We start from the raw sequence: 26,969 nt of genomic DNA, 5'->3' as shown, positions 1-26,969 counted from the left end.
CTGCCATATTTATTCCAGAGTGGAAAAAAGGAGCAATAGGACAAGGGATTGGAGGTCAGGGGGGGTGACATTAGGTTGCGGACTGAAACTGGGTGACTAAACAGTATAAAAGTCAGATTAGATTAGATTACATTGGATTACATGAGCCTTTATTTGTCTCACAGTGGAGAAATTTACATTTCAAAGCAGCAAAAACAAAATTCAGGAGCTGCTGTAAAGACAGACACTCTTGCGGCACCATCTTGAAGTAAATAAAAAAAAATAATAATGTGAGAAGACAAAAGACACAGACAGTCTTCCATTTTAAGCACTTTCTGCACCCTTTTTGTTGCATGAAGCAGCTCTGGATGAAAGAGGATAGGATCAAAGCATCCTTTCACCAGTGGATCATGGACATCATGGTGGAATGTGCACGTCTAATACAAGCTAAATGTTGCAAGCAAAAACAAAGCCGAAAAGACATCGTCACACATCTCCTGTCCCACGTAAATCCGTTTCAACTCCAAGCCGCGACAGTTCCACATCTGCATCGCTGTATATGTTGTGTATGAATTCATAAGCGAACTTCCTACTTCTTCCTTTCCCTTCCTCTTACTTTCGTCACTTTGGTGTGAAATGTAAATTTCTCCACTGTGAGACAAATAAAGGCTAATCCAATGCAATCCAAAAGTCAGAGGAGGGATAATTGTCCAAGCAAGAGTCATTTAATCAATGACACACTTCGGAATTTGTCAAACATTTTGAGGGCATGAATCTCTTAAACACCAGAAACAAACATGTACTTGTGATGTAGAGATTGAAAGTGTAACTTTGATCCCTCCAATACAATTTACGCTCTGAAGTGGATTCTAAAATCAAATATTGATACTTTTAGATACTACATTTGAGGTCTTGTACGGTTGTGCCTTGAGACAATAGTTCTGTGTGTTCCGGGAACACATTTGTAATTTAATGAACATATTTGGTGGATATTAGTCCGCTATTTAAGAAATGGCCAATTTCTTACAGATTTTTTTTAACACTGTAAGTAACATTACAACATAAGGCAAAGATAATTAATTCATTTGAAAAAAAAAATCATTTTAAAAAAAATCCATTATTATGATGATCCTAGTGCAGCGTGTTCTACCGGAAACAAATTCCTTGTGTGTTCTACATACTTGGCAATAAAGATGATTCTGATTCTATGTACTGTTAAATTGTAAAGGAAAATATTTTGCCTGGAATTCTGATTTTTATGATCAAATACTTTATTGCCACACTATTTGATTTCATGAATTGGAAGTCTATTCCTCCAAACACTGAATTGTCATCCATCTAAAAAAAATACCATAAAACAAACATTGCATCCTCCCATCATCTCACAATCTTCTCCATAAACCTGAAATAGTTTTCTAAAATGTTATACTTCATAAAAATACATAGCCATGCCTCGAAACAGAATCACCAGGCTTCCTACCGTCAGCTGTGTGTTCAATTTAAACAGGTCCAAAGTCAAAAAGTCAAACTCAAAGTCAGCTTTATTGTCAAATATGCTAATATGCATGACATACAGCACAGATGAAATCCAGATTTCACAGTTAGGAAATTGAAATGACATCACTTCAGTATTCATATAATTTTTTGCATGAGATTTTTAGGTGGTGTTGTGCTGTGAGCAAATATAAAATGGCGACCCTGGCTCTTTAAAGTTGGTAAACAGCCGTCAATAGCATTACTGCCATTTTAGTCTTATAGATTCTGGAAGAGAACCATCCATTCACAAAGCATCTTTTTCAAAAATACATTTATTCTAACCTTTTAAATAACTAAAACGATCGTGTGTTAAAATGATCAGCATACATCATAAATGACAGAATGTGTAACACAATGAATAGTTGAACACAGGTTGACACTAGAATTATTGGATCAGTCAGTCGATCTTGAATTTTGATGATCAATATCTTTTGAACACATGTCGCCCTGCAACGTTAAAAGAACAACTTGGAACTTTTTTTTGTGTGTGCAGCAGCATCAAAAACAGGCATTTGTTCATGAGTTGGAACTGTAAAATACCCTTCACAAAAGACCCCAGGGATGACCTACAGCAGATATCATAAGACAGGAAGGCCCATTTCTCGGGTATGGATGACGTCAATGACCAAGAGAACGAATGAAAACTGAAGAAGTCATGACCAACTAATGGCCAGATGCCTCTCAGACTTATGTAAATTACTTATCGCAATAATAATCTGATTTAGAAATGAATTTGAGAGGCACAAAATGGAAATCATTCAAGTCAAAAAGTAAAAAACAAGTAAAAAACAACCCCAAAAAAAGGTGAAAAACATTCAGCAGGAATCCTTGCTTCAAGGACAAGTGTATTATTCAGTCATTAGGCGGATAATTAGCCAAAATTATATCGTCATATCATAAACGGTGAAAAAAAATGATATTCAAGCATGAAGATGCGTATTCAAAATGCATCCCTCCAGGAGACTTTGAATCCTAAATAAAAAAGTTCAGCACATCCTGAGAACTTTTTGTTTGTTTGTTTCTTGGTTTTGTTTTTGCAGAGGAACCTTTGACGCAACAGAGGTTCTACTGTTGATATCTTAAATTCTACTCGTTCAAACTTCACTCCTCACCACCAACAACATCCACCAACTGCGGGACGGGATCAAGGCTCACCTGATTCAAGCCATTGTTAAACTGATTTTGTTCGTGAGATTCCCAGTCCATCTGCATGAGCAAGCGGTCTCTGGACAATTTCCCAATGGGATTTGCGTACCCGCTGATGGACTCGGACCGGGTCGAGGACGTCCCCAGTGACGTCTCCCGGCTGTCTGACAGAAAAATCTCATAGTCTGAGCTGCAGTCGCTGTTGGTTTCTGCACCTAGGAAGCGGCCATGAAAACAAGAGGAGGAGATGTGGACAGATGGCGGATGCACTTCCATAAACAAACACAAGGAAAGCAGGGCTTTCAAAATAATCTGAGAGCTTCAGACAAAATCTGCTTGCTCCAATTTGAGTTCTATTGCAATTCAACCGTTATTTTCCAAGCAAAAACATCGATGTACTATTGATGAGAAGGTTTCTTCAGCCGTCATCTGTACAAAAGTGAAGGTCTCGGACGTTTCGCCTCCTATCCAAGAGGCTTCGTCAGCGAACTAAAGTCTGACTGGTCGTATCGGCCCCATTTATATATCCCTAATGTCCAGACATGGTGGCGCCGGACACAGCTATGATAGGTCCCTACTCTCAGGTTGGAGGGGGCAGGGGACCCCTCCCTGTGGCCCCACTGATAGTTCCTACATTCCTGACTAACGACTGGCCTATTACCCCCACTCCCACCGGTATCACCTCATCAGCATAACGACCCTCATCAGCATTACGAAAGTTGCCTAACCTGTTTTGCCTAAGCAGGCTATTGTATGAACGATCCAAATTGAACCTCACCCCACCAGACCGGTTTAATGAAGGATTTTGTTGTTTTATAAGAATCGCTTCTTTTACCCCCCTTTCAAACCATCTATGTTCTTTCGCTAAGATTTCAACCTCATTGTCGTCAAATGAGTGGTTGCTTCACTTTTGTACAGATGACGGCTGAAGAAACCTTCTCATCGATGGACCACTCCTGTATGACTGAGAGCTTACACAGACGTATTGATGTACTATTGCACAGAATCCATGAATGTCACTGCGAAAGTAAATATTCCGACATTCACACTTTTGGTTAGATTCCATTTTCACCATGTCATTAAAAAGCCTTATGAGGAAACCATGCCACACCCGGAAATTTATTGTACATTGTGAAAATGAAAAAAAAACCCAGATATTTCATCATACAGGTACTGGATTACATGATAGGTCTCTTGAGTGATAATGTGGTCGTTCATCTCAGACGTGTATGGGAGTTTTGACATAACATTCACTTGATAACATGACTTTTTCTAAAACAAGTTGATCACCAAAAGAAGATGACTATTTTCATACTCTTGCTTTTTTTATGCATGTGACACCACCAAAAATATGCATTGCAAAGCTATATTAACCCTGCCGCAGTGACATTTTGCATTGCCTCTTGGCTTAACGAGGAAGGTCAAAATTTGCACTTTTTCTACACTAAGACATTTTACATCCACTAAATGCCTTCTTCTCTTTCATAAAAAAGAGTTTATATAAAATATACGACCTTACAATTGCCATTATTTTTTCTTTCCAGTTTGCCCTTTGCAGGTAAATAAGATCAATTTTACACCAGGGTGTACCAGTCTGCTGCCCTTTTTGTCCTTTTGTGTGGCAGGGTTTGCTTTTCTCAAATCAATATGTCCAAATAAGCAACAAGCCTGTCATTATCGGCCAACTAAATGAGGAGGATAAACACACAGTATGAACTAATGTTTCGCATGGAACAAGAAGGGGGAAAGGCGAGCAAATATCAGCATGCAAACAGCGCAGATCATTAATGACATTAGAAAAACTCCCTGAACAATTGTAATACTTAAGGTTTGCGATAAAGAGGGCTAGGTTGCTGTTTAGTTTCATTCGAGCAATTTAGAGGTGTCTGAAAGGCTCTCTTCCTAGCCACATGGCTCGAGGTGTCTTAATATTTTTCATTTTGAACTAATACTTCCGGGGAGAGTAAACCCTGGCGCGAATGGCTGCTGCTGCTCACCCGCACAAAACAATCCTGTGACTGTAAAGTGTCCGTGAGAGTTTTGAAAGCCGCTTCGAAATCAAATGTATTATTATTATTATTATTATTATTATTATTATTAATACTGGAAAGTTTTTTGTTGTGTGAGAATATGGATTCAAGGTTTGAGTGTACCGTTAAGAACTATTAGATTAATAGGTCAACAATACATTGAAAATGCATATTTTATGATAGATAACATATATTGATAGTTAGCTAGCTAGATTTGAGATTTTGAACGAACCCTGACGAGAATGTTCCTGTCTTCTACAACACTTTTTTCAGTGCTCCGCAGGATAGCGGGTGAAGATCACATCAGTTATGTCAAAAATAAGCCAATTGTCACCATTTGACAAATTAACCACAATTGTGCCTATGACGGCAGTCCAGTAATTTAATCACAAAGCGTTCTTTCACAAGAAACACGACAATGAGACACGAAGCCCTTTCTCTTGTCGTATTCCTTGGGCAAAATTGCCATATATTGAAAAAAAAGAAAACAAACAAACAAACAGATTAACAGACACACTGACTGACTGACCGACTAACCAACCAACCAATTAACCAACCGACTAACTAACTAACTAACTAAGTGGCTGGCTAGCTAACTAGAAAGCTAGCTAGATATCTAGCTAGCTAGCTTTAGATCAAGTGATATTAGATAACTAACTAACTTAATTAATTAATTAATTAATTAATTAATTAATTAATTAATACATAAATAACTGACTGACTCACTACGTGGCTGGCTAGCTAACTAGAAAGCTAGCTAGATATCTAGCTAGCAAGTGATGTTAGATAACTAACTAACTAAACAAACAAACAAATAAATTAATTAATATGGTATGATCACAGTATTGTATGACCCTCCGCTTGTGTCAAATTCAAACAAAAGTCTAATTTTATAAAAAAAAAATATTCTGCTGTTCCCATCACACTAGCTTCTTTTGACACATTGCATAACGGGACGCGCTTCATACAGCAGCGAATGTGGGAAACACTCCCTCAGAAGCATAGAAGTCCCATGAGGATACATTAGTGTCAAGTGGAATAGCATTAAAACACTTGTGCATCTTTTACAGTGCAAGTTCCATGTGGCATCCATATTGGTGCTGTCAGCCCCTGAGTGAGTGGCAGGACACATTCACCGAATGTGGTTGTGTCTGCTCTTTTCATTAACACCTGAAGAGGTGTAAATCAAACACAGTGCAGCGCGCTCCGCATAAATTAAAACGGCTATGGAAAAACAATGTCAGCGTCATCAACCACGGCTGCATGTCATGTGGGTTTTATAATGTAATCATCTACTGACTACTAGCAAAAAAACAGGGTCACATTAATTAGCCCTTTCCTGTCCACTGTAGTATCCGCTGTCTCTGAAAGGGTTACATTGAGTAGTATTGCATTTGTTCTCCCGGTAGTTGCGATTGTGTAAAAAGCACAGAATTTGATATGTTCTAATTCATATTTTTGAATGACCGTCTTCAGAAGTCAATGGTAGAATTCCCCGATTCAGAACTCCCATTTTTATTACAGGATTGTACGGACTATAACAATGTCATTTGGTCAAGATGCCATTGTGTGGCAAATTTCAAAATGTTTGCAAAATTACAACTACTGTATTTGCCGGTTTATAAGGCACACTCAAAAGCCTTGATTTTCTTGAAAAGATGAGCCTGCGACTTATACGCAGGTGTGCCTTATATGTGAAGTCATATAGAGCCACAACTGGTCTCGCAACTACTGTCAGCAGTATTACATTCACCCTCGCCCCCCCGTATAAGCACTAGTGCGTAACCCCAGCCTCTACTGTAGTGCCTTATAATCCGGTGCGCCTCATATATGGAAAAATGTTATATATTTATTTACAGTATCATATTTGGAAAACTTCTTTTCAACTATTGAAGGTGCACCTCATAGTCCTGTGATCTTTATAAATGTAAAAAGTTTGAAAATACAACATTCATTGGGGGTGCGCCTTATCCTCCTCTGTGCTTTATACACCGGAAAATATATTAGTTATAAAATGATAACAAACGAAGAAAAGTGAAATTAAACATACAGCTATGCGCTTGGATACCATTTGGTGAACATACAAGCTTTTAACATACACCAATTATAGCTCAAATCATATTTACCCATTGAAATCAATGGGAATGCCACTAATATGTTCCAATCACTGTGTTTCTTCAAGTATATGTTTGTTGGGTAACTGGGATTGGTCAGTGTAATGCAACAAATGAGTTTCCTTACTTATTAAGATAATATTAATCAGGTATTGCAGAGCATAAAAGAAATATAAGTGCACACATACAATTTATAGTGCACAAAACAAATTCAGGTCCATTCGGGCCAGGGTGTCATTGAAAATACCTGACATTTCTGAATCCGAGTACAATTCTCCTTGTACTGAAAGCCTTCTTTCCGGTTGACGGGCTTCGGGAACGTAGAAATCTCCTTGCCGAGCCAACGGAGCCATGTAGTGGATCACATCGTTACTGTAGATCTCGAGGAACGGGTGTGCACACAGCTTCCGATCCTGTGATGATATGACAGTGAAGTTTGTGAGCTCAGAAAATGTCAATTTGTCTTCGTTTCGTTTTAGAACATGGACAGGGGTATTTATAAATTGCTATCAGCGCATTGGCAGTGAGAATTTGCGGGGTAAAGGCTGTGTTTCTCAAATACCCAAAGAAGGCACTCCATTTTTAAAGTATTATTTTGAGTTCATTCATCTGTTGCAGATTCACCTTATTTTTTGTGTGTTTTCCTGATTTTCTAGTTTCTTCTTAGTGCAGTTGAGAACTTTTTTTTGGGAGGGTGCTTTCCAAAGACCCAGAGCATGAATATTAAGAGCCTTCAGAAATTCACACCTCATTATTTTCCAAATGCAGCCTGTAACCCTCAACCAATCAGCAGCTCATGCTTGAATTGTTTCCATCTGGACTGGCTGACAAAGTGACACATCGTGCCTTCCAGTTAGTGTGCCGAGAGCAAGCGCCGGCCCTCTGAATAACCCAATGGCGTATTTGAGTTTCTGGAAGGTCCGGGTGAAGCAGAATACGCTGCGAGTATAATTCCGAATGCGCCTTTTAGCTCATGTCCACAAAAATCCCTGTTCCTTCATATTTGGTGCGTTCGGATATACGCTCTGAGCACACTGCTTCACTCAAGACTGCTCAGAAACGCAAAATGATGTTCGAATGCTGTTCGGCTATTCAGAGGGCACCTTGGAATGGAAATACTGGCGAGAGGGCACTGCATCACCACTGCCTTATTCCTATTTTTTTCCCATTCACGTCAATCAACCAGAGGTTCACATAACAAACGGCGCTCCATTTCTCACTGCTCATTAACCTTTCATATGCCGCATTTTTGTTATTCTACTCCTGTACCCCAGATGCCGCTCACTTCCATATTTTTGGCATGAGCAAATCTTTTGACAGGGTGCCACTCCAATGCAACGAGCCCGGATCATCGATTAACACCCGAAAAAAACATTAGAAGGTCGAATTGTTCCCATAAGAATTGATTCGGAAATCAGAAAAAGCATTTGATTTATGCATCTACTACATTCGGAAAATCCTACCGGACCCTTGCCACCCTGCCCATCATCTTTTCCAGCTACTCCCCTCAGGCAGGCGCTACCAATGCATGCGCACCATATCCAGCAGACGGCTTCTTCCCCGTCGCCGTTAACTCTCTAAACAGTAACCCAAATATAACTGTATAGTGCCTTTTTGCAATTTTGCACAGCCCTGCAGAACAGCATCTCGTTACAGCTCCAGCTCGGTACTCACTTGAACCACTGTCTGCTTGATACTTTGCACATTGTCTCACAGTTCTGCCTGAGCGGTACCACTTACATTAAGGAATTGATTAGATTAGCCTTCATTAGTGTCTTCCATACTTATTTGTTTTTTCATGATGATGCCAGTGCAGTGTGTTCTACCTGAGACAAATTCCTTGTGTGTTCTACATACTTAGCCAATAAAGATTAATCTGATTCTGATTTAACTTGGTCTTGCTTGATTTGACGACAGGAAAAGACAAAATATATTTTCATTCAAAATATCGTGACATTGAGAGTCTCTGTGTTTTATAATTACCTTTGTTTAAATGTTAAATGTGGATTTCAATGCCTCGGGATGAGTGTTTGGAGCCATCAATAATTTCGCATGCCCTTCCAAGACTTTCAACCGACAAGATTGTTCTACGGCTTCTTCCTGAGAGAAAAAGAACCCTTGCCGGGTGTACTGATAGTCAACTTTGAATAAAGTAAAAGTGGAGACTGTTACCTTTTTTTTTTCTTCTAGAATTTAGACACACAGGTGCGCACACACACACACACACACGCAACGTATATTCTTGCAGGAGACATCTGACTCCATTCCATCTTCTTTTTCAGCATCTGTCTCAACTGTGACGTGCCTTGTTCAACCATATGCAGCAACATTCATTTCAGTCATTTCAACATCAATGATCAATACCCACTGATAACCGACCCAAAAGCTTGCGTATGCACATCATGCTTAGAATATACATTGCATAATGCATTGTGATGTTTTACATGACAGACAAAAGCCATCAGAAATTGTCAAGCTAAAATGAAAGACTGCATTAAGAGGAACAGGGTCGGTAATGCAGTCAGTCCATTTTCCATTTGTTATTTCTTTGGTTTTAAATAATGGAAGTCGGAGAATTTGACGCAACGGAAAGGGAAGAGACGTTTTTGAGTTCAAATGAACTGACGAGTAGCATTATTTAAGAGCAGACTGCAGTCTAATAAAAAGACTTAAATCTTCCCCAATCAACCTTTTTGTGTCCTCTGCAAAGGCGTCAATCATTTTTACTTTTAAACTTGAAGATGTGAGCTTTGTGAGCCATTTGCAAGAAATGTTTCAAATAAAGATGGGTTATATCTACACATGCATGCATTGAGGCCCTGATCAAAACCAAGGGAGTCTGCCACCCCCCCTCCTCTGCCACCCATCATGTCATGTTCTTTCATGTCGTCCAATCGCAGTTCAGCTTCCCTTTTATTTAGAATTGACTTAAAATGAATCCCATCTTCGAATAAAATTGTAAGATAAACGTTTCAAACTAAAACATAGTCGACGAAAACGAATAGCTCAAAAAGTACCGTATTTTCTGGTGTATAGGCGTACTCAGAAGCCTTGATTTTCTTCAAAAGATGACTCTGCGCCTCATGCGCAGGTGTGCCTTATATGTGAAGTAATATTGAGCCACAAAAGGTCTAGCCACTACTGTAAGCAGCTATTGACTTCATTTCCACTAGTAGGAGAAGTTGTGCGTTATCCCTGCCTCTACTGTGGCGCTTTATAATGTCGTGTGCCTTATATTTGGAAATCATTTACATATATATGGTAGCTATTATATTTGGAAAATGTTTTTCATTCATTGAAGGTGTGCCTCATATTTCGGTGCGCCGTACATGTGGAAAAAGTTTGAAAATACACCATTCATTGGTGGTGCGCCTAATACTCCGCGGTGCCTTATGCAACGGATAATACGATAAGCAAAATAAGGCAAAATGCATATTGCACTTGTCACACAAAGTCCAAGAATTTCAATCATGATCCTTGAGCTTTGATTTGTTACTTTACAAGGAGTGTAGTGACAGGTAGTATTTCAGTTATACGATGTAATAATTACTACACCCAGTTTGTCTTTGGCAGAAATGGTAAATAAAATAAACCATAAATGCAAAATAATCATATCCAGTGATAGACTTTAGCCCGGCAGCAATGCTGGTCCAGTTATAATTGAGGCAGTGCATTCAGTGCCTCATTTAGGCTACATGCATAATTTAAATGGGCTTTCATTGCATCCGTAATTAGGTGTAGTTTTGTTTTGTGTGTATGAATTTTACGACCAATTTGATGGGGTTCCCAGCTTCCTGGCAAAAAGACCATTCCTGTTTTGCATTATTTTTAAATAAAAAACGGTTTATACGGTTGTTAAAGGTTGCGGTTTTTCACTGTTTTTCAACATCCAATTAATATGAACAGTATATTAATAGCAGCACAAAGGTTTGGTTGGGATGAACCAAAAATAAATTGGAGTGCCCTTGTTTGTTATCCTTACAGAACGTGTCGCCCAGTTCAACATCACCTTTCACGTGTTTTGATTCATTTTTGGATCAATGGCAGCGCAGAACATCAAGTTCTGACTACGCAAGAAACCGTTGTTTGCTTGATCAAATCTTACTGTGGCTTTTACATTTGGGAAAACGGTAAAAAATATTTTAGCTTCAGTAGCTAAAAAAAGTTAACACACCCTTATTTAAATGCGGAGCTTTTGTGATATAAAAAAATGAGAATGAGATGAAAGATCAAACTTTTTGCACCATTCGAGTTATGGCTAGATAGCTAAATAGCTGACTATCCATCTTTTTTAATTTAGCTATCTATTTATTTATATACAGTAAAGTCTCGTTATATCGATATCGGATATATCGATAGTCCCGGTTATATCGATACTATTTCTATGCACGCACGGAGAAAATTACATGCAAACAGGGTCGGATATATCGATAGTCCCGGTTATATCGATATTTTTTCGGACTCCCTTGAATATCGATATAACGAGACTTTACTGTATTTATTTTACTGTGTGTAATCCCACCAGTCCTCACCCTAAAATGCCCTTTTCAGCAGGTGTTGGTAGAGTTTTGATTCTGTCTGTATATTTAAAACAAGTGAAGGCTTGAGCTGAAAATATTTCATTGAGGACTTCTAGTTAGGCCTGTAAATTCAGCTGTGTGGAAAATAGTAAGATTGATTCCTTGTAATCATTATCTGTCAAGGCTTAAACGTTGGAGCCTTGCTGCTCCTTTGCGGGAGAAAGGGCAAAAGTCAAATACTGAGACTGAAAGTGGAATTCTGGACACGCATGACACGTTACGCTTGTACATTTGAGGAGGGGATTGAGGACAGAGCGTTATTGATTTTTGTCATATTTTCTCTATACTGTATACTGCAGGATCAGGGACCGCTGGGACTAATGCAAGAGCTTAAAGGCAGAAAAGACGATCAAGGTCATTTGGAGAGCATTTCGTTTCAAACTTGTATATTATATTTCAGACTATAATACTACCGTTGTACTAAGTTCATCCTGTCTACTTGATATCTAATTTAAAGCAGATTCTTTACTTACAGACCGTGTAGGTGTTCAAATACCTGACATGTTTCGGCGCCTTCGACACTCTGACGAAGGCGGAAGTAGACGCCGAAACATGTCAGGTATTTGCACCTACACTGTCTGTAAGTAATGAATCTGCTTTAAATTATAATACCACCGTATTTTCCTGTGTATAAGGCGCACCCAAAAGCCTTGATTTTGTTCAAAATATGACCATGCGCCTCATATGCAGGTGTGCCTTATATATGAAGTAATATTGAGCCACAACAGGTCTTGCAACGGCTGTCAGCAACTACAGACTCCATTTTCCCAAGTAGAAGAAGTGTGAAACCTCAGCCTCGGACCATAGCGCCTTATATTTGGAAAACTTGTTTCATTCATTGTAGGTGCACCTTTTAGTCCGGTGCGCTGCATATATGGAAAAAGTTTGAAAATATACCATTCATTGGGGGTGTGCCTTATACACTGGAAAATACAGTAATTGAAAAAAAAGATTGCTTGTATTGTATTGTATTGTATTGTATATAAAGCCGAAAGGAAAATAAAAATAAGAAAAAAACGATTGTATTGTGACTTAATAAAGGGAATGCATAAGGGAAATCACTCTGGCTGAATAAATGGCCTAAACTTTAAATGTCTATAAATGAGGTACTGTTGAGAATAGCTATCTCTGCTTGATGTATCACTTTCCTTCATTGAACGACTGCTCACAACCATCTACCAAACCGCCTTGATTCCAGAACAAATTTGTCACGCTGCTAAAAGAAACACATTTTTTGAAATTGGGCCGTTTTATTGTCCGATCTATTTTTCACTGTCCGACCAAAAGACTCCACAGATGAAATGCTGCTTATTTACAGCCCATCTGAAGCACATCCTGAGGAACCTGGTGACCGATAGATGGTCAACAAGAGGAAGAGGATGTGTTTTCACTTTCCAGGTCCCTCGCCTGGGGGACGACATCTGCATGAGACCCTACAGTAAGTGCGTCATGCTCCCTTAGATAAATAAATGAAACTCTGTTGTGTATTTTTAGAACTTTAAAACACGATAATTCTGATCTCCCTTGATAAAACATGCCTATACACTTAGCCTATACCGTACGTACATTATGGGTTGACAGTTTATTTCGTTTCCTAGAAAGCCAAGCAAATGCATAATGCAGGTAAAGAAGAAAGGATCTTTTCACATATGTTAGCGATAATGTGACTTGGGATAATCAATTCAGTTTTTTTTTTTTTTTTTTTAAGCAGTCAAATCTGACCTTTGCGGTGCCATTACAGAAATAAACAACATTAAAATTGTGCGTGAGCAATGTGACAGAGCATGACATTAAGTGACATTCATCCCCTCTCTCTCCCCACCCCCACCCCCCCTAAAAAAAAGATCCTGCGTGATGCGGCGTTTACCGAGGTAAATATGGTCCGCCATGTCAGGACCCGAGGAGGTAGGACAAATTTAACTTTGGGGTTAATGAGCCAACGATCATCGATCTCCTTAATCCACGGGGAATTCTACAAGAGATGACATCACGTCATTGCCACACGTGATTAACTCAATCACTGACAGACGTGCCAAAATGTGTTCACTCCAGTGCCAGTGTTTTCATCATTTTCAAATTGCAGAACTCACAGAATATTGAGTTTTAGGACTACATAAATATTCAATGCAGCGTAAGAAACCTTAGACTCTCTTCTTTCATCAGAAAAAAATAGTCAATTCCTAAATGATATGGGTTTGGAGTTATATGAGCTTGAAATGAGGGTGGCTATCCAAAATACAATGCAATACATACATTGTTTTATATATAGCGCTTTAACAACAGCTGAAACTGTAACAAAGCACTAACAAATGGAAATACTGCCTCTTCGTGGGAGGGAAAAAATATTGCCAGAGGTCTGACCAGCGCTTTATCGGCACCCAAAAAAAAAAAAAAAAAAAAAAAAAAACGAACACATTTGGGAATGGCGTTCCACGTCATATTTTCAATTCCCAAATAAATTCGGGGATGGCAGTGAATGAGTTAATAAAGCATCTGTGTGGGGAAACTCCCGCCGCCATTGCCTCACCCAAGCACAAACGAGAAAATCCATGAAGCCTCTGGTCTACACTTTACAGAAAAACTCTAAAGGTGAAAAAGTTCTGAAGACATGAATGACACAACCCACTGCCAGTAAAGTACAATCCTGCTGTCACTCAAGCCACACTTCCCACTTTATTGACGTGTTCAGCCATGACGATATGAAATAAAGGACTGCCTGAAAGTCAGTGACCTGAATAAAGCGGTTAATTCCTAAGCCTTTTCTTTATCTTTGCAATTTTCTTTATTTCCCCTGCTGGAGTCCTAGACTCCTTCAACTTGGTTAACGGGACGCCATCCCCGCCGCATTTATACTTGAATGGTTTAAGATGGCCTCATCGATTGCTATTCACAAAATCCTTTGAGGGCACGACGGTGACGACAGTGCTGAGTACATCCGCCTGTCGTTTGGAGGTTCGCCGTTCGTGCGGCTTACATCGCTTCTTGCTTTTCCCCAGGCAGGGTAGGGTTCCTCCCTTTTGCCAATAACATTCACATTTGTTTCACTGACGACTCGATATTATCATTGGATCGGATTGGGAGCGCCAATTTTTGTCTCTGTGCGCTGCGATTGGCCAAGACCGATCTAAAAGTCAGCTGGGAGATGCATTTGAACGAGACAACTGTCTAAAGTGTGCTACACCTACAACATACAGAGCAAAACTAAATCTAATGTTAATCTCCTTTGTGGCAAGACAATATATCAAATCTAAGACAGCCGTCAAATAGTATCAATGGAGGCAGCTTTAAAAGTGCTTTTAACACACATTTAAGTTGATTGATTAAATCGCCAGCAGCACGAAACCATTGAGAAACAAGTCACCTTCTTAACTCGCAATCACACTTGGCAGCATGATTTTGATTCGGAGTGACAGGGTCAAGTTTGAATTGAATCAATCAAATGCAGATGTGACATTTAACACCAACAGTTAGAGTCCCAGACGCATGGAGATGAAAGTCATGTTTGATGGGGCAAACTCTGTTGAGCCTCCAGTGGGAAGCGTTCAGTTGCAGATGCAATATTCTTTATCAAAGAGAGCGCTAAACTGTAGTGTAAGGGTTTGAAATTTGATTGTGGTACATTAACCATAATTTCCGCACTATAATGCGCACCGCATTATAACGTGCACTTTCAAATTTTCCGTATATAAGGGACACACATTATAAGGCGCTACAGTCGAGGCTGGGCTTAGTTATGCATCCATTAGACATGCTGTGTCAACAAAACAGGCAAATGCTGATGAAATGCTGTTTTATACAGGGTGACCCAAAAATTTCAATTGTGGCTTTGATTAAAAAGCTATTTATTTCAAATTACAACCACACATTATTCAGTTTATGGAAGACTATCCACCAGAGTTTCAGCTATTTCTGTCAATTTATGGCATTCCCAAGATGTGTTCCAAATGTCCACCATTTCCTTACAAGCAAACCTGGACTCATCTGACAAAGTTGTCAATCACTTTTACACACTCCTCTTGAGAAAACATTGCTGCAGTGAGGTACTCAGAAGGATGCATCTTTTTGCGTCACCCTCCCGAAAGAGGAGTGTGTAAAAGTCTTTGTCCAGAGTACCAAACCCCGTGACCTTCTTTGACCTTTCTGAATTTACATCCTAGCCAAATGTCTATGTGTTTCATAAGCCCCGAGGACACGCAGATGCGCCAACACTCAAGGTCCGCCATAGTGGCAAAACTAACACAAAATTGCAAGAGCCAGCACTTTGGGAGCCTTGGTGAGTATGTTGCCATATGTGACGGTTGCTAAAAATGAGGACGTTATCAGGAAACAAAGGTAAAAATGATTTATATTCAGCACAGAGGCTCAGTGCTGGCAATCAGCTTCCGTGCCCTCGAGCAAACAAATGTTTCATCGTCTGCCTTTCTCGAACCTTCACATCTCTGTGAATGTCAGCAATATTATCTTCCCGTTCCAGTCGTCACTGCAGGTTTGATGGCGCGGGCCAATGAGCACCAATAGAATCTCAAGACGCCAGCGCATCTGTGATGAAGCTCAACACTTGAGGGTGAAAGCACAGAAGAAAGACTCGGGGGCTGATCGATGGTCTGACTAGGCAAATATCAGGCCTGACCACAGGGTGGCAAAACAAAGTGAGAAATCATCCAGCCGCACCGAGCCAGATTTGCTAAATGCTGATGAGCTGCTTTGAAAAGGTCTCACCATTTGGGATTTTCAATGTGTCGGACGTCAACTGCATGCTTTATTCACGGAGAACCAGCTCAGAATGGACAGTTTTATTCAATATAGTTTAGTTTAAAGAAAGAGCTGCAGCTCATTCGAACTTTTGCATAGTCACATTTTCTAGCATAAGGCATAATGCTCACACTGAACTTCCGTAGCCTCAGAGTGATCTTGTTGTTCAAAGGTATCAGTCAGGATACAAATAAATTTACAAGGCATTAAACAATTAATAATTGTGAAAATGTTTGTTCAAACTTAACATTGGTCTGAAGCAGGGGTGTCAGTCATTTTTTTTCTGTGGGCCACATTGTAGTTGCGGGTTTCCTCTCGGGGGCCGTTATGAATTTGGGGAAGCCATTAGAATGTTTAATCATTCCACATATTACACATAGAGCGCACAACAAATTCATGAATAACTACTTTTCAAAATTGAAGTCAAGAATAATGACTTATTGAAGTTTATATATGACAATTTGAAATTGTGGTTCAGACTTCATGGGACTTGACATGCTTGATTTGCTTTCGCGGGCCGAATAAAATGATGTAGCGGACCAGATTGGCCCCCGGGCCTTGTCTTTGACACCTGTGGTCTTGAGTCAATCACTGCCAGACATGTGCAAAACTGTGTCCACTCCAGGGTTTTTTTGTCATTTTGACTCAAATTCCAGGACCCACACAATATTGACTTTTAGGGCTACATAATCATTCAATACAGTGTTAGAAACCTAAAACTCTCTTCTTTAATCGAAAAAAAGAGTTAATTCCCAAGTTATATGGGTCTGGAGTAATATACGGCGCAAGTGTGGGCAGCTGTACAAAAGGCAAATTCTGCCCCCTCGTGGAAGGGAAAAAACATTGCCAGAGGTCGGACCAGCGCTTTGTCGCAAGAAAAACCAAAACGCGAACAATGGCTCTCCACATCATATTTTCAATTCCCGAAAAAAATCGGAAATGGCAGTGAATGGGTTAAGTATTTCACGTTTTATGATGACAAATGTTAAATCCCTGGACAAAAAAAATCTATAATGTCATGAATGACAGTGTTTCTTTCTTGAAAAAAAAATCTAAATCTCAATACTTCACTGGAACAAATTTCCCTATTGTGGGACTATTAAAGACTTTCTGATTCTGATATCTGTGGTGCAATACTGGGCAACTACTCTCCCCCATTGCATGAGTCACGTGCAAAATCATGCTGGGACAGGTGGATAGGATGGACCAAAACAGACAGCTAAGCTATGTGAGGAGAAGCAAAGATTACAAAAATGTGATGTAACTAGCTGAAGACAAAAACCGATGGCCGGTTAGATTACAGACTGTGTTCGCCGACTTCTTCAAGTTGTCTAAGTGCCGCTGGAGGGCAGCCAGCTTTAGGCAGCATCCGGACAGATGGCGGCGGTAGCCAGACAGGACGCGGGCCAACATTCCTCCGACAGAAGCAGCGTAACTGAAGACAACCTGTGGTGTTGCCACCTGTTTCGAACCCGCTGCATAATTAAACAACCGTCGGATTCACCACACCAGTGACGGGGTAACAACGCCAGAATGACTAGCCAATCATAGTTTGCGAAAACTGCTCTGATCACAAGCCACTAGTGACAAGCGCATATTGGCCAGAGCTAGCACACTGTATCTGTAGCGAGCTGCATAAGTGTATATATATATATATATATATATATATATATATATATATATATATATATATATATATATATATATATATATATATATATATATATATATATATATAGTGTTGATTTAATAGTGGTTTTGTCAACCCACAATGGCTGAAGGAGGAGAAGAAATGGATTTGGTTGAAGATTTATTGTTGAAGCAATTTTCAAGACGGACTTTTCAAGAAAAAAATGGATATAATTAAAAAAGGTTATTTCCTGAATAATGGTACCCTGCGGTTGACTTGTACTAAATCACACCACACTTTTTTTCAATCTGGATTGATTCAGACGTAGCACTACTGAAGGCCTAGGGATGAAATTCACGACGCGCCACTGATTGAAACCCAACAATCATCGAGCTGCACCCTGATGATCTATTTTGTTTTCTCCAAAGACCAGAAGAGGAAATTCTTGCAGCTTGGACATATGGGTGGTGTTGTACATATTGGGAATTTAGTCAGAAACCTCAAATTCATAGTTGGGATCACATTTCTATGCTCAAGCCTGAAGTTCCAGCAATATTTATAAGGCGATAGAAGGCAGATTGTGTTACAGAGGGGTGCACAAAAACAAACAAAAAAAAAGCAAAATACCTTGATGTAGCTTTGTAGCCGTGGATAAACTCGCTTTACTCCCAGGGGGATAGAGAAAACGGTCCTGTGGGGGAATGAGGTAGTGACCACGTGTGTGACTTCAGGGAAGGAGAATACTTTGAAGCCAGATGTCTCGTAGCGCCTCAGCAGCTCCATGTCGGCCTTGTCCTCCCCCTCGCTCACAATGCTGCCCACAGCGTAGCGGCACTGTGGTCCGGCCACCTTTGAATGAAATAAACATTGTCGGAACAAGGGGATTGGCAAAACAGAACATGCACGTATAAGCATCTATTGAGGGGTTGATTCGCTGACTATATGAGGTTTTTTTGTATGTTTTTTTTGTTGGTGATGAATTTTGAGAGAAAAGCCACACCGTAGGTATGGCATTCATGGCCTTCAGAGAAGCCTGGTGCCAATTATGTAGAGGGGAATGCGCTCTATTCAAATGAATTCTTTTGGGAAATCCAAGCATGCCGAGTGTGACTCACGGCACAAAACACTTCAGAGAATTTGTTCAGGGAATCTCTCGTAGCTATCTATTAGGTATCTAACTGGCTGGCTATCTAGCTAGGTATCTGTTGGCTATCGATTTGCTAGCTAGCTAGCTTTCTATCTATTTGAGTTACTTCCGGGTTGGGTGAAGGCTATGTTGATAGATTCTGATTGACAGTTAAAGTAAGCGAAGGCAGGCAGTGACACAAAACAATTTGGCCGAGGATAAGTGACTATGAATCCAATGTATCTCAGTGGCATTGAATTAAAGTGTTCTTTAGAATTTATGTTGTGTAACACAATGGGAGAGGAAGGCATATCAAGTACTTTCACATGGACTTTCTGTCAGGCACAGCGTTAGTGAGATTGTCGACTGTTTCATCAGCCTCTGCAGAATACAACCGACTGCATTAACTAACTAACTCGTCCTTCTCCTCTTCTGTCATCTTATGACCTCAAGGTGGCTTGATGAAACTTTCACAACGCTCCCCTCACCGCCAGCGATTTTAATGAACACAATGCATGTCAAAACACTGATCTTGGTTAAGTTTATGAATGTGGATAGCATGTAAACATCTGCGTTGAGTATGAAGAGGCCGCGTTAGGTCAGGAAAACACCGCTTGAAATTGAAGAGTAGTCAGGGAGGAGGAATTCATGAGCGGGGCCCAGACGATGTGATGGCTTTTTTCGGGAACCCCAAAAAGACAACAAAAAAGAGACACTCGAGCCGAGTATCCATGACAACCATCACAGGAACAACTCAAGTCCTCGCTGAAGTTTTTACTTTCGCCGGAGGAAATAATTAACGGCGGTAAACGTGAGAAAGGAGCGCGAGAAGAACAAGTCGTGGGATAAGAGTAGTCAAGCAGACACTGCTCCTCTGTCAGCTGCACCTTTTGAAAAATCTTCTCACCGCAAACATCAATAGCAAGTGTCTCCCCAGTTGGACACCAAATAGGAGTGCTCCTATATGGGAGCACTCTCTGGGGTTCCTGTCTAGGACTGAAAGCATCCAGCGCCTTGGACACTAATGAGCTGAGATCATTACACCAATTATTTGAACTTAAATCAGGAGCTGGCAGGAAACGCGTCGTGCCAGCACCGAGTGCTATCCTAATTGTTGGCTTCTGAAAGGAAGATTTAAGATGGGGGCAAGAAAGATTTTGTCTGAGCCATTTTGAAAGGTGCCGTACCTATTAAAAGACCGTTCAGATCATTTGGAGGCAATGACAGGCAATCACAATTGCACGAACATGCTGAGATTTTAAATCTAATTTTAACCTTTTTAACCTTAAATTGGCTTCACAACAGAGTCCCCTTTTGCTAACAAAACTTTTGAAGGCCCCCCCTTTTTTTGGGTATACTGTAAGTCGAATTAGAATAGGGGTTTGAGCAGTGGTGGGCCGTCAGGGCCTGCAAGGCCTTCTCTGCGGGCCTAAAAATATCTGAATCACAGACTAATTCATTATATTTTGTCCATAAATTCTTATTCATGAATAATTCTAAATTGTCTTTCAGTTTCCTTTCACTACCTTTCCCCCTGTTGTGCTGCTTCCAGACATGTGTTTTTGTATTTAAACATTTAACCAATCACATTTCAGCCATAATTTGTTTCCAGGGTCAGAAATCTACCTGGACACCTTCACAATCAGTTCTGCAGGCTCTGGAGCATAAAAAATCAATGGGGATGAAACTGTTGCTTTTCAGTTGGGAACTTGCAGTTGGGACTTGCAGGTGGGAAAACACACCACATGAGTTGGAAGACTGCAAAGCATGTCCAGGATTAGGTATCAGAAGCAGTTCCAACAAATATTATTGCCTGCGGTGCGAAGCTTCGGTGATGTTTGGATAAGCTCTCATGAACATGAGGTAGGAAAACATATCCAACAACTCCACCCCACAACATTTAATGTGTAGCGGTCGATCGAGGTAGAGGAAAGCCTAACAGTGTATAACACGCACAGTGATGAAGCAGAGATGAATTCTGGGGCCATCATCAGAATCATAAAGCCTTTAATCGTCCCACCGTGGGAAAATTTGTAACATGAAGTGACAAATTGACCTGACATTGCTTAAAACTGTCTTTGTTTCCTAATATTCTTAATTACAATCATAGTTTAGCTGACAATCCTCCTCTTTCATCTAGAACTGTTTCATGAACAAAGAGGGTACAGAAAGTGCTTAAGATGAATGACAGTGTCTTTGTTTTGTCATATTCTCTTTGTGCTGTCATATTATTCGTTATTTAGTTTTTTTTCTTTTGACTTCAAGACGGCGCCGCGAGAGTGGCTGCCTTTCCAGCAGCTCATGTATTTTGTTTTTCTATTTTCATTCCTTTCATCACTTTGCTGCTGTGAAATGTAAATTTCTCCACTGCGAGACTAATAAAGGCAAATCCAAATCCAATCAAATCATTTTAAATCCCAATACTGTACTCAAATAAAAGCACAAGCCACTCATTCTCAAATTGTTAATTTGGTTCATTATTATAATGAGATGTATGTTGCATATCCATTCTTTCATGAATACATTCTGATCTACTATGCTTATTTATTTGAAATTCTGCACAATACATGGAAATTATTGCCAATTGTGCCTTTTCTTTCGGCGTCTGCTCTCGAGACTCCAGAAATGTGATGGCGCCATCTACCGACTTTAATTCATGTATTAACTGAATATTAACCACCGAAACCCAACACTTGGATGTGAAGTGCAAAATCCAAATGTGCCTCATCTTCATAATAGCTGGTGCGTGCGTTGCTTACCTTTGTGGGATCATCATAAAATATTCCGATACAAGAAAGCTCACGTCCGATACTCTTGGCCTCTATGAACAGTTCTGCACATTTTCTATACGGGCCTTCCTTAAATTTGTAGACGAACATCAGCTTTCTTATAGGAGGTGAGCCGGTTAATATAATGATATTCGACAAGAGTCCAGAGTACAAAAAGTAACCTGCTAATAACGAAAGAGTGACGAAAAAACAAACAGCCACACACAGACTCGTCCATTCTAACATAATAATGACAGTCGATAATAATCTTTACCGAGTTATAATATATATATTCACAACTGTGCCACTGTGTTGGATAAAGCCACAACTGAAAAAAAAAACGCATTAATGTTCTTTAATCCAATGCGCAATGAAATTCGGATGCATTTAGCAACGAAACCACCCGGCGTCAGTATGAATGAAAGAAACTTCCTGGAATGTACCACTACAGAAAGTAATGGGGGGCGTACTCGGAGATTTCACCCAAATAGAAAACAAATACCGTATGGCTACAACCTGTAAATCCCAGTAGGCCAGAGCCCGTTTTGAACCCCAATCGCAGACCTGGCAGATGCGTTAAATACTTGGCTGATTTATTGCCTACCGCAATTGTATTTCTTAAGAATTCTCTCGTCAATAAAGCATTTATTTGTTTGTGAAATTGGCAAATGTAATTGTTGATGTCAAGCGAAAATATTTGACAGCAGTTGCCGATATAGTCCTGTTGCAGAATACCGCTAGAAAAATCGTTGGTTTTATTCAAATCTCTATGAAAGAAACAGACATTTTAGTACACAAAAGCTGCGTTTTATTGAGCCTATGTTGTATTTTAAAGTCGCTAAAATGGCATTTGTCCGAATTTTGCGTTGACTCTTCCGGCTCATTTCCGGTTTTACACTGCTGTGGACGCTAGCTAAACTCGACTCGTCCAACATGGCTGGCCAGGAGGATCCAGTGCAGAGAGAAATTCACCAAGATTGGGCCAACCGGGAGTACACCGAAGTAATCACGAGCAGCATCAAGAAAATTACGGACTTTCTGAACTCTTTTGGTAAACATTTTCTTTCTCCAACATATTTAGGTTCGAATTTCCGGCGTTTGGATAGCAAGCTGGCCACTCCCAGATACCATCTAGCTTGTGGATTTATATCGTCGTTATTTACACATGGTACACTGATGTCGAGCTATATTGCCGTTTTATGGCGTAGTTGTGTTTTTTTTTGGATAATTATCGCATTAAACAATACAACCAACCCAAACTGGTGGTAACGATTGCTTTCGGTTAGCCTGTTACTACTGCTAGTTCGACACAGCTACCAACATGTTTTGTTTGGTAAATAGACTGAATATAAACGCGACCTACATGCTTGTTCATGTCTGCTGTGGCGGCGGTGTTGAATACGTGTTTAGAATACGCTGATGACTACGTTTTTGAATGCCTTCCTTAGACATGTCGTGTCGATCTCGCTTGGCTACCCTCAATGAGAAGTTGACAGCCTTGGAAAGGAGAATCGAATACATTGAAGCACGAGTAAGTATGATATGTTGGCGTTTGCGATCTTGCACACGTGCCAAATCTGTATACACACGTGTATTGGGGCGACACAGAAAATGAAAACGAATTGTCATTGGGTAAAATGTAGCATTTCGACACGAAGCTGAAAGCAAAGATTGCAGACTTGTCTGTCATCCAGTTCAGAGTATACCCCCACCCCGTGTCCCCTACTACCTGTAGACTGCTGTGATAGGCTCCAGCACACCAGCTAGTAGTTTAAATCAGCTATTTTATTATTTATTATTTATCATTTATTTATGGTGTTATTGTTCTGTGTATTGGTCTTTTAATTGTAAATTGTTCTTAGGGGCGCTCTGAAATTAAATGTACTGTTATTATAAGGGTAAGCACGTTACAAAATAGATGGTTTTAAGATATTGCCATATTTAACATGTACCTAAAGACATAACGCGTGTTATCTAACAAAGACGAAAAAAATGTTCAGAAAAAAAGAAGTGTATTCTAAGTTCTTTAGTGTTACCAAAGACCCCTCAACACAATTCTCCCATTGAATGGCGATGTGCATTTAAGATTACATCTGATTGGTGAAAATTAGATTCAACTATGCGTTTTTTATATGAATTTGTTGCACATGTTTTGCATTCTGCGCTGCATGTGTCATTGTTACAATTATTTTTTTTCCAACATATTGTGCCGCCTGCTATGTATGGGTGGAAAATAAAAGCTCCATCCACTTAAGCCACTTAAATAATTAAACAGTAGTCTCACAATTTAACAAAAAACATCAACCAAAAAAATTTCCATAATTGGCTTTAGTTTTTTTTCCTATAATTGTTTTCTTCTCCATCCGTCCGTGTTCCCTCGTCTAACTATGAAGCAACCGAGTCAACTTTGTACTCTTTTACCTCTCTCACCATACAGTTTTTTGGGTCTTTATCTGTGTCAATATGAGCTTTGAGCTCTCCGACCAGAACCTTTATTGGACACAAAAACATTTTCGTGGGAGCTTTGCACACTGTTACCTTTATGGTGTATTGTCACTGTCCTCAATTCCGCTCCGCTAGTCCGGTGCAGATTAATTGCTGCTGTATTTGACATGTTCAACCAGTTAAACGTAATCTCACATAACCCTAAAATTTGAGTATGCTTACATTCAATGTTTGTTTTTTTTAAATCCTACTTTGAATATTAATTGCCCAAAGGATTAATACTTGTCTCTTCCCTCATACATGCCATACAGTAATGTAATTAAATCAAGTGATTGCCTAGCCACTAGGTCAGGGTCTAGCCTGCCTATCGCCTGAAGACAGCAGGGATAAACTCCAGCATGCACATAACTCTAGCGAGGATACACGGTCCAGAGAATTACTGGATGAATAAATGAAGTTACTTTTGGCTTTTCCCTGCTTGGGCTCACCGCAAATTAATTAGATAAAATATCGGATAATGATGGTGTAAAAAAAATCCTGATGATAATAATGTTGTGTACAAGAAAGTTGTAAAGATCCCCTGTCTACATCATTTCATTTCAAATGCAGTAGAGCCTCTCTGTGTGATTCAGCCGTCTGAAACCAAATTGTGAAAAAAACAACAAACTATATATATATATATATATATATATATATATATATATATATATATATATATATATATAATAGAAGTCATATTATCCCTGAGGAAATAATGTCAATATTCGTAATTTGTTCTAGACACCCCAAAATATTACTAAACTATACAGATCACTATAATTTGACATCAAGTGCACAATGTTCAAAAAATGTAAATGACAACGAAAATGGCGAAATGATTATTTTTCAATGAGAGAACATCCAATATTATGTTCCAATATGGATTGGATTGGATTTGCCTTTATTAGTGTGGCCTGTGAATATTATATTTTAGCATTTTTTGTGTGCTTAGCAATGTTCTTTTAAATGTGCCATACTACTGGTATATATTCAAATATATTTATCTTTTTTTTTTTTTTACAGGTAACAAAGGGTGAGACTTTGACTTAAACACCGTCATGAAAAATTGCAGTATCCCGATGCTATCCTTCCATCTCCCTGAGCCCACTTGATATTTTTTTGAGTTTGTGTGATGGATTCCATCCCTTCTTTTTTGATGCAAACTTTTAAATTGTATCACTTGTTTTATATGATGCCACCACCGTATGTGTAGTATACAGGAAATGGCCACCTGACTGTGTGTTGTTTTTAAGAAACAAAAAAACAACCATCAAAAATTTTGCTTTTGACATTTTGGGTACGATGGTACTGTACTTGTAACAGAAGGTCACCTTGGACCGCTTGTGTTTTACATAATGTTGATAACACAATACAGAATGGATGAGTGGGGACCCTCCTCTTGTGCCAAGTCTTGTTTTGTCTTTAATAAGGACTGTGTGTACAGTGAACTCTTTGCTCATGTCATTTAAATACTATAATAAAATATGAGAAAATCCCAATTGAAAATGAAATTAACTTTGAATTATTTATTGTTGGGGCATTGTCATCAATTTGTTTCAATTTTGTCATCTATCCCACTCTGCATTTCCATGCCAACTTTAGAATACTTTGCAATTTCATGCCGCTGTGAAATTAAGCCAAAATATGCTTTTGAATTACGTGAGTAGAACATGAAAAGCGTTTGATAATCATGATGACATTTGGATGGTGTTTGTGACAATTATTTCTGCATGAATTGGATATTAGTTGTCCTTTTTATTTCGTCTGATCAAGATCTAATTCTAATTTGGAAGCTGCCCCCCTTGAGTTATGTTTTAACTCTTTACACTTACCCGCCCCCCTTCAAAATAATATTGAACTAATTTGAATTTATAAACAGGCAGTTAAGCTTTTTAAATTATCAGGAATAAAATACTTTTCTCCGACCATGAGTTATAGGGCACATACAAAATTTTATTGATGGGTTTCTGAAATGATTGAGCATATTTACATTTCACCCTGGAAATAAAATATTAAATGTTCCCGAATAGCCTTTACGATGTCCATGCATACTTTTTCCACATATCTAAAACAACAACAATAATCATCCCCCTTTTTACCAACGGTGTTCCAGAGAACTGTGCATAAGCAAACAGAAGTGAAGGTAACAATTTGGCAGTAATAGGAGAGAAACCTTTTTTGCAGAGACCTTGGGATAAGAACACATCAATCAAACGTTATTTATACATATAGCACTTTTTATTCTTAAGAATGCAACTTAAAGGGCTGTACGATGCAGTTCAAAACACACACGCACATACGCATATGAATATGATGAATCTAACTAAATATTTTATTCAATAACTGAGCTAAAAATATGTGCTGTAGGTAAGCCTACAATAATACACGTAAACATGTATAAATGTGTCAATTGTAATCTATTACTGACTATGAGGATGACCATTTTGTGTTTGGGAGGCTTTTACGGAGTGACTTGTTCTGTAGCCACAAAGGGACATAAGTCTTCTTGTGCCGGTCCCAAGCCCGGATAAATACAGAGGGTTGTGTCAGGAAGGGCATCCGACGTAAAAGCTTGGCCAAAACAAACATGCGTATCAAACCTGATGTTGGAGGTCACTGGTTCGCTGTGGCGACCCCTTGACAGGAAAAGACGAAAAGAAAGGAGGAAGTTTATATATCTTCTCACCTCATCATATTATCTTATAAGGTTAAAATTGATTTTAAAATTAAGGATGTCTTGGAAGACGATTTATCAGTAAATAAACCTCCTTTAAGGCAAAATCGGGGTGAAATTAAAAACGTTTGACCGTGAAAACCCTGATGC

The 26,969-nt window shown here is 39.3% G+C and overlaps 2 protein-coding genes across 2 annotated transcripts; one reads left to right on the top strand and one right to left on the bottom strand.

The window, feature by feature from the left end:
- Positions 1 to 1,502: 1,502 nt before the first annotated feature.
- On the bottom strand, positions 1,503 to 22,059 carry tex264b (testis expressed 264, ER-phagy receptor b). The gene is made up of 4 exons (XM_089011102.1): positions 21,653 to 22,059; positions 18,395 to 18,616; positions 7,053 to 7,218; positions 1,503 to 2,876 (listed from the first exon to the last, which is right to left on the bottom strand). Exons 1-4 carry the CDS (start codon positions 21,905 to 21,907, stop codon positions 2,617 to 2,619), a joined length of 903 nt encoding a protein of 300 aa, XP_088867228.1. The 5' UTR covers positions 21,908 to 22,059; the 3' UTR covers positions 1,503 to 2,616.
- Positions 22,060 to 22,551: 492 nt separating this feature from the next.
- Positions 22,552 to 25,541, top strand: brk1 (BRICK1 subunit of SCAR/WAVE actin nucleating complex). The gene is made up of 3 exons (XM_089010151.1): positions 22,552 to 22,712; positions 23,110 to 23,192; positions 25,169 to 25,541. Exons 1-3 carry the CDS (start codon positions 22,595 to 22,597, stop codon positions 25,193 to 25,195), a joined length of 228 nt encoding a protein of 75 aa, XP_088866277.1. The 5' UTR covers positions 22,552 to 22,594; the 3' UTR covers positions 25,196 to 25,541.
- Positions 25,542 to 26,969: the final 1,428 nt, after the last annotated feature.

The sequence above is a fragment of the Hippocampus bargibanti genome, linkage group LG12 (genome assembly GCF_051943395.1).
Source record: "Hippocampus bargibanti isolate YZ-2025 linkage group LG12, ASM5194339v1, whole genome shotgun sequence".
Classification (NCBI taxonomy): Eukaryota; Metazoa; Chordata; class Actinopteri; order Syngnathiformes; family Syngnathidae; genus Hippocampus; species Hippocampus bargibanti.
The sequence above is the reverse complement of the archived record's forward strand: the minus strand, read 5'-3'. Positions and strand labels throughout refer to the sequence as shown.